General features: G+C 43.0%; 1 protein-coding gene across 2 annotated transcripts in view; it reads left to right on the forward strand.

Annotated features, from left to right (window-relative positions):
• GLDC (glycine decarboxylase) overlaps nt 1-8,283 on the forward strand; it is a 133,472-nt gene extending 125,189 nt beyond the window's left edge. For both annotated transcript variants that reach the window (XM_062208271.1, XM_062208270.1), the window contains exons 23-25: nt 5,150-5,322; nt 6,947-7,027; nt 7,582-8,283. In XM_062208271.1, coding sequence (XP_062064255.1) covers nt 5,150-5,322; nt 6,947-7,027; nt 7,582-7,725 — 398 coding nt within the window. In that variant the 3' untranslated portion in view covers nt 7,726-8,283. The remainder of the gene's footprint in view (nt 1-5,149; nt 5,323-6,946; nt 7,028-7,581) is intronic.
• The last annotated feature ends 511 nt before the right edge of the window (nt 8,284-8,794 follow it).

Genomic DNA, 8,794 nt, shown 5'->3' on the forward strand with positions numbered 1-8,794 from the left:
TGGGGAGCCCAGGGTCCTTGACAACCTTAGAAATAATAGAAAAAAAACAAAAACTTGACTTTATGACTGCTGTAGTTCTACCCTTCAAAGATAATGAAGGCCAGCGCCGTGGCTCACTAGGCTAATCCTCCGCCTGCGGTGCCTGCACACCGGGTTCTAGTACCGGTCGGGGTGCTGCATTCTGTCCCGGTCGCTCCTCTTCCTGTCCAGCTCTCTGCTGTGGCCCGGGAGTGCAGTGATGGATGGCCCAAGTGCTTGGGCTCTGCACCCGCATGGGAGACCAGGAGAAGCACCTGGCTCCTGGCTTCAGATCAGCACAGCACGCTGGCTGTAGTGGCCATTGGAGGGTGAACCAACGGCAAAGGAAGACCTTTCTCTCTGTCTCTCTCTCTCACTATCCACTCTGCCTGTCAAAAAATAAAAATAAAATAAAAATAAAAAAGATAATAAAATGTGTATCTCAAGTCCATCAGCAACCAAGAAAAAGCAGTTCTTATAGCTAAAATTTAAAATCCCAGAGAAAATGATTGCTGCTGTTTACCTTCATTTCTGATCAATTTTGATTCCTACCCCATTCCTGAGAAGCAGAGAACCATGAAGGGTAAGCTGGTGTCACGGTGAAGGAAGTGGAGCAAGTAAGCTGTAGAGGTATCAGAGACAAATGCCACTGGAGTTTTAAAGCCGCTTTGGTCATGGCATAGCTGCTACTTTAAAAAATATATTTATTTTTATTTGTCCAAAAGGCAAAATGATGCGAAAAGAGAGATTTTCTGTTTGCTGGTTCACTGCCCAAAAGCCCACTTCAGCTGGGGCTGGGCTAAGCCAAAACCAGGAACCTGGAACTGAATCTGGATCTCCCACATGGTGGCAGGGACCCCAGTACTTGAGCCATCACCTGCTGCCTCTGAGTGTGCACCAGGAGAAAGCTGGATTGGAAATGAAGGCAGAGGTGGGACTCAATTACAGGTACTCCAGTAAGGGACACAGATGGCCCAAGTGGCAGCTTCACCTGCTGCACCACAATGTCTTACACGCATATTGCTTCTTGAAATGAAGAAATAAACATTTGTTGTTTTCACAAAGAAAAAAGGCAACTTGGAAGCATTTTGAAACATGGACTCTTTGTCTATTAGTGTGTATTCATTTAGCTCTGCCTTTTCTAAAAAACAGCTTCTTAGTAATAGTATTAACATCAAGCATCCTTCCACTCTCAGAAAAGCTGAGAACTTTGCCTTCTGACAGATGTGGTGTCCTAGCTGAATTTTAATGAATTGATTTTAAAACTAACGAAAAAAAATGTAATAGTTTTACTACTGCATCGTAGTGGGAGCCCCACCTGTGACTCACTCCTCTCTTGAATGAATGATCATTATGCAGAGTTACACGTAACATAAATGTGAAAACCAGAGATTCTATTAACGAAGTGAGCAATTGCCTCCTCACAATCTCTTGGCAGACATTGTGCTTTGAACAGCTTTACATAGAGTTTACTGCCGTGGTGCAGCTTCCATTCAAAGCCTACAAATCTTAAAACTTAAATGTGGCAGCTTCTACTAGCTTGGCTCTTCCATTTTGTATCCTGGTTGAAGTAAAAACCATGTGAGCATCTTGTCTCAGGTAAACACAAGTTTGCTTACCTATCCCAGAGGTCCAGCAAGGGCTGTTACCCACCCCCTGTACATCAGAAAACTCACAATAGCCACTTAGGTGAAAAGTGTGCTTCGGTGATTGAATCCTGTTAATGTCTGTATTCATTGTGGTCGTCGGAATTTGCCCCTTCCCACTTGTCTCTCCTTGGATATGGCTACTATTGCAACAAAAGACATAGTGGTCATGGAAGATGGTCATCTGTAAGCGCAGTTCTGGTGGGTGTTGGGTATGGTTAAAAAGTATACGCAAAAGCTTTGTGATGATTAATTCAGAGCAGGGTTTAAAAAGAAAATCTCTTGGCACCTTCTGTAACCTGACAGTCAATGTCCTGGAACCCCTTTCTCCTGAATCAGCCTCTGCAAATAACTGCAAATGACTGATTCAGGACAAGTGTGTCACTTCCTGGATGTGCTGCCTACACCACACATCCAACTGCAGCAGCATTTTCAGGGAAGGAGCCGAAAAGGGCTGGGAGGGAGATTGTAATTGACATTATCACCCAGTATTTCCAAGCCATGTTCTATCTCCTGACCTAAACATTATTTTAATGTTTGATAGGATGGTCTCCACACTTACCCAAAGTCAAATTATCCAGGTGCCTGGTCCGTGGTAGGCATTTAGGACATAGGTATTAATAACTGAGAGACTGAGTGAATAGTTTAAAAATAATGGAAATGACAACACAGTTTCTGGGTCTTTAGTACACCTGCTGTATGTGACTTTTCAGGAAAGAGGCCTTGTAATAATGTGAAAGGCAGAGTTACAGAAAGAGGCAGAGAGAGAGAGAGAGGGAGAGGGAGAGAGAGAGGTCTTCCATCTGCTGGTTCACTTCCCAGATGGCTGCAATGGCCTGAGCTGTGCCAATCTGAAACCAGGAGCCAGGAGCATCCTCTGGACCTCCCATGAGGGTGCAGGGGCCCGAGGACTCAGGCCATCTTCCACTGCTTTCCCAGGCCATAGCAGAGAGCTGGATCGGAAGTGGAGCAGCCGGGAATCGAACCAGCACCCCTGTGGGATGTTGGCACTGCAGTCAGTGGTTTTACCTGCTATGCCACACACTGGCCCCTGTAATCATATTTAACAAGCACCCCTTGGATGAGTCTCCTCAGACAAGTGTGGGCAAGCTGCCTTATCACAGAGTTTTACAAACTGTTTATCTTGCCAGAACCACCTGGGGAGTTTCATAGTTTTTTTTTGTTTTGTTTTGTTTTTTTTAAGATTCTGCTTATTTATTTGAAAGGCAGAGTTGAGAGAGAGAGAGAAAGGTCTTCCATCGCTGGCTCACTCCCCAGATGGCTGCAACGGCTGGAGCTGGGCAGATCCGAATCCAGGAGCCAGGAGCTTCTTCCAAGTCTCTCACATGGGTGCAGGGGCCCAAGGGACTTGGGCCATCTTCTGTTGCTTTCCCAGGCCATAGCAGAGAGCTGGGTCAGACATGGAACAGCTGAGACTCGAACCGGTGTCCATTTGGGATGCCGGCATAGCAAGGTGGCACCTTTACCTGCTACGCCACGGTGCTGGCCCCAAGACCCAAAGATTTCTATGCTGTGTCCTGAACTTCCTGAATCAGCATCCAGAACCAGGAACTGTTTCCAGAACAATTCTCAGATGGTTCTAGATAGAGGCACTGCTACAGCAATATATGTTGGACTGAATTTGCTCATACATGGAATTGAGAGCAGATTTAGCAGGTAATGAGATTAGTATGTTCTTAAAAAAAGAACTAAAAACAAACAACAACAAAATACCTGGGCACTTAGCTTAGTGCCCAGCTATTGCAAACATTTGGGAAGAGAAACAATGGATCAGTTTCTCTCTCTTCCTCTCTCAAATAAATACATAAATAATTTTTGTATGATTGGTTTTATTAACATTTTGTAGCCATGCCTAAAGCCAAAGCATGCTATTATTCCAATTAACAAAAAGGCAATAAGAACATAAGTAGTAATGAATAATAAATATATGGCATCGAAATATTTCCAAGATCAACTTACTCTCTATAAGAGTGATGCTGTATTTTAATTTTATATTAAAAACAATTATTAGGGGCCGGCGCAGTGCCGGCATCCTATATGGGCACTGGTTCAAGACCCAGCTGTTCCACTTGATTCAGCTCTCTGCTGTGGCCTGGGAAAGCAGTAGAAGATGACCTAAGTCCTTAGGCCCCTGCACCCATGTGGCAGACCCAGAAGAAGCTCTGGGTTCCTGGCTTCAGATCGGCGCAGCTCTGGCCGTTGTGACCAACTAGGGAATGAACCAGCAGATGGAAGACCTCTCTCCCTCTGCCTTTCTTTCCTCTCTTTGTATAGCTCTGACTTTCAAATAAATAAATAAGTCTAGTTAAGTTTTGTGAATTTAACTGTAAACTTTATCATATTATGTGAACAAATATTGAAATATAGCTATCTTATGTACACCAAAGTGTTTAAGGGTGAAAATGCATCAAAAAACAAGACGACTAGAAGGGTGAACTGAGCCGTGATAAAGTAAATGACTGCAGTGCAGAATCCACTGCAGGTGACTACAGGGGGCTCACAGCCCTTTCCATGTAGCTGTATGTTGGAAAATTCTTGTAATAGAATGGTGTGGAGATAATCCCTTAAACCATTCAGGCATGACTCTAAAGCACCACTAGTAATGATGCACTTTGGGGCAGGCAAGAATAGCTGACAGGCCTATCAGTCTGGGAGCTTTCATCTTAAAGTTTCATAGAAAACAGTGCAATAAATGGAGAAAAGTTGTATTTTGCTTTTTTTTTTTTGCGGGGGGGGGAGGGAGGAATCTCTCTCTTGACTATATGCTTGTCAGTTCATTCAACTTACACGTGGAAGCTTTTATAAACGTAAAGACACTTTCAGCCTGTGTTCCTTGTAAAGGCAAAGGCTCTCTATGTACTGGGTAGCCCTCAGTTTCCTCATCTGTAAAATGAGGACAATAAGTTTTAGCCCAGAAACCTCATTTCTTGTTATCTAATTATTCAACTTTTGACAAGTTACAATTTTTTTTCAATGTTATTTCTCTTAATTGAAAATAATACATGATCATTGAAGAGAAATTCTAAAACACAAAGTGAAATAAAAATCCCAAGTCTCATTTTCTGGCAACCCTATGCACACTTTATATTCTTCAAGGATTCCTCCCTCAGAAGATATGAAAGTATTTTATTTTGTCTTTTTGTAACAAAAATAGATAACACTGTTATGTAGTTTGCTCTTTTTCATTTGATACTTTTGAATGTTCACCCAATTTGACATTTATATACTCTTGAATACTTGCATACTTAATTGTATGGGTATACTATAAGATTCCTTAACCAAACCATTTTTTTGGATATGTTTGTTTCCTAAGTTCTTCTATAAACAGATGAATCCCCATACATATATTTGCAAATGTTTATGATGATTTCCTTAGAATAAATTCTGCGAGGGGACAGCAGATTTTCTTCCACATAGGGGAGGCCAATGTCAGTGAGTTGAGTTCCCCTTTCTCCCTTTTGCAGGATTCCATGCCCCTACCATGTCCTGGCCTGTGGCAGGGACTCTCATGGTTGAGCCCACTGAGTCGGAAGACAAAGCAGAGCTGGACAGATTCTGTGATGCCATGATCAGCATTCGTCAGGAAATTGCCGATATCGAGGATGGCCGCGTTGACCCTAAGGTCAATCCACTGAAGGTGCGAGGGTGCTGCACTTTATTCAAAATGTCCCTTACATTAGAAAATAACGTCTGGACAACAAGCCAACAACCCCTGAACTCATATCTGAAAATGGCACTCTTGTTTGGAGTAAGAAAATTCTTCTGATAAGATGCTGCCATTGTGTCAAAATCTAAATCACCCTGAACAACATGAACAGCATTTACCTGAGTATGAGGCAGTTGTGGGGTGTAGACTCCCCAAAGGCACCCTCTTGGTTGCCGGAGATGGAAGCAAAAGCTGAAGGACTGTGTCTGGTTGAGCAGTTCTTATCAGTCTTTGTTTCTGTGTGATGTACTCTAGTGCGGTTATAGCGTAAGTACAATTTATGCATTTATCTCACAAACTATGTAGACACAAATTCTTGAATTGGAGTAGTTACCTCGGAGGGCAACTGAATTGATATTTGACTTGGATGTTTTACATGTTTATGATTTATGCTGGAGAAAAGTTTGTAAGGCATTATTCTGCTTCTTCCAAAACCTGGTAATAATTTTTCAAAGATTTATTTATTTGTAAGTCAGAGTTACACAGAGGGGAAGAGACAGAGAGAGAGAGATCTTCCATTTTCTCTTTCCCTCCCCAAGTGGCCACAGTGGCCTGGACTGGGGCAGGCTGAAGCCAGGAGTCAGGAACTTATCCTGAGTCTCTTGGGCCATCCTGTACTGCCTTCCCAGGCACATTAGCAGGGAGCTGGATCAGAAGTGGAGCAGCTGGGTCTCAAACTAGTGCCCATAAGGAATGCCAGCATCTCAGGTGGCAGCCTTACCTGCTATGCCACAATGCCAGCCCCCAAAACTGTTTAATTTTGTATCTGGTTAGAGCCTTAAGCTTCTTGTTATTTCCAGACATTTAACTGAGAGATCATAAACTGAGAACACTATGAAGGTCATGTCTTTATAGCTCCAAGCCACAAAACTAGTCTCATACTGGAGGAGGCTGAGGCAAGTCCCAGAACTGCCTTACTGAGAGTGGCGTGCAGGGGCAGTGGCTGGCAGGAGGCAGGCAGCTTGCTAGATATGAGTTTCTTGGGGTGCAGGAGGAATTGAGTAAGATCATTTTTACTGTTTTTTTTTTTTTCTTCTTTCTGGATACAGCTTAATCTTTTAACTTTTAAGCTATTTTTTTTTTAATGGCAAAATAGACATCTCAAAGAACATAATACTGAGTTAAAAAGCAAGTGGAAAAAACTCACTGGAGAATATAAGGTTTAAAATGACCTAATTATGTTCAATGGTATTTATCAATCTGTGCAGTAAGAGAACATGGTAAGCATGGGAAACATGAAATTCAGGAGAGGTTGCCACTGGTGGGGAGGGTGAGCAATGAGATGCAGACGGACTGCACCTTGCGACTGTGAAGCAAATGTGACAACACTAATTTGACTGTCGTTTGGCTGATATGTTTATCGTATAATTACCATAAGTTTCCTATATTTGAAATACGTCACCATAAAAAAATTTCCTGCTCACTGAACTGAAAGGGAACAGCCGCTTTCTCTTCGCGGACCTCCTTCAGAAACTCCGTGTGGTCGAAGTGAAAGGCAGGGAGGAGAAAGCAGTACATCTTTCTGACCCCTCTGCCATGCGTGTCTCTGTCTCAGATGTCTCCACACTCCCTGACCTGTGTCACGTCCTCCCACTGGGATCGGCCGTATTCCAGAGAGGTGGCAGCATTCCCACTCGTAAGTTCTCCCGGAAGCTGATTGTGCCAACTGCGATGGTACTCCCGTGCTTAGGCTGCCCCTACTCTGAGGGATTCCCACTCTTAGACTTGCCTGCCCACTCCTAATAGTTGCCTCAATGTAGAAACCATATAGGGGGCATCTTAGAAATTTGGGTCACGTTAAGAAATGCAGAGCAAATGAACTGGCTTTCAGAGGTCTGAGGGCAGAACCAGAGCATCAGCCGCAGGTCTAAGTACCCAGGGGGAGGGACATAGGCATCCCTATCAGTGGATTAATGTGTTTTTCTATCACCTGTCAACAAGGGGAGGGCCCGGAATGCAATCTGCCTTTATTTTCTGATGCTTTTTTGGAGAAGGTGCTCTGCAGTGTCATTGAGCGGTCTGGACAGGGCTCAAAAGTTATTCCGTGTCTTGTGTTTTTGTTTTGTTTTGTTTTGCCAGTAATGCAGGGCACTTGTTGGGCTAATGTTGTCTTGAGTCGGAGGAATATCACTTTCTCCCAAAAGAAATCGCAGAACACCCCCACAGCATCCCATCTGTTGTCTTTTGCAGCCCTTTGTGAAACCAGAGAACAAATTCTGGCCAACCATTGCCCGCATTGATGACATATACGGAGATCAGCACCTGGTTTGTACCTGCCCTCCCATGGAAGTCTATGAGTCCCCGTTTTCTGAACAGAAGAGGGCTTCTTCTTAGTCCTTTCTCTCTAGGTTCAAGGGACTTCTGTGATGCCCCTTTCTGGAGCATGTCACAAGCAAGAAGGATTTGACCTCTCATCCCGGGCTCAACTAGGGGTTTTATATACTGTGTATATTTTTGTAATCTCTTTCAAGGTTAATGTAAATGCAGTTAGCATAGGGAGTGGAAGCTGACAGTTGCAAGATTGATTTGCTTTGGTTCTTTGCTTCCACATGTACCAGTTAATTTTCAAGTTGCCTTGATTTGGGAATCATTTAGGTTTTTTTGCATAGAAAATTCGGGGTGTGCTAGCAAATTTTAACTTTCAGTGTGGCAAGTATGCAGATATTATAGAAGCTGTAGAGGAGGCTTGATAGACATTTTTGTTCCAAATAAGTCCTTGTGGACTGGGCCACCTATGGGAAATCCCAGGGCGAATGTTTACATTTTGTACACTCTGAAGAAATCTTTTTGCTTTGACTAATTTGTAATAGTATTGCCATTTTCCTTTTCTCTGTGTTTTTTTCTTATATGCATTTATTAGTGGTCTAATAAAAATGTTTCAATTTAAAGGATGCCCTCCTTTGGGTCCATTTGATAATTTTATCTTCATCATCCTCTGAATTTAGAGGGAACTGAAGGGCAAGGGGAGCCCTCCACCCAATCCCATTGTGATAGTGTCAGTTTTGCCTTTGACTGGCTAAAGAAACAGTTTGGATGTCTTGGCCAGCAGTGAAGGCCACTTTGGCCCTTTGCATTAGAATTGCGTTTGGCTACATATAACTGAAATGCAATCATAGAAGTTCAAATAGCAGTGTTTTTTTTTTTTTGTTTTGTTTTGTTTTTTGTTTTTTTCCTATCACTTAATTCTGGAGGTAAGAAGCCCAAGGCTGTGCCATTTCAATCTTCCTATTCCACCTTCCTTTGCATGTAGTTTTCATTCTCATGGTCTCAACAAGGCTGCTGCAGATCCAGGCATCATCACTTACTCATTCTAGATTTTAAAAAAAGGTGGGGAGGGACAGAGCAGAAGACAGAATCCATCCAATTCTACTTCTTGTGAAATGCTTCCCAAGAGGTTTTATCC

The sequence above is a fragment of the Lepus europaeus genome, chromosome 12 (genome assembly GCF_033115175.1).
Source record: "Lepus europaeus isolate LE1 chromosome 12, mLepTim1.pri, whole genome shotgun sequence".
Classification (NCBI taxonomy): Eukaryota; Metazoa; Chordata; class Mammalia; order Lagomorpha; family Leporidae; genus Lepus; species Lepus europaeus.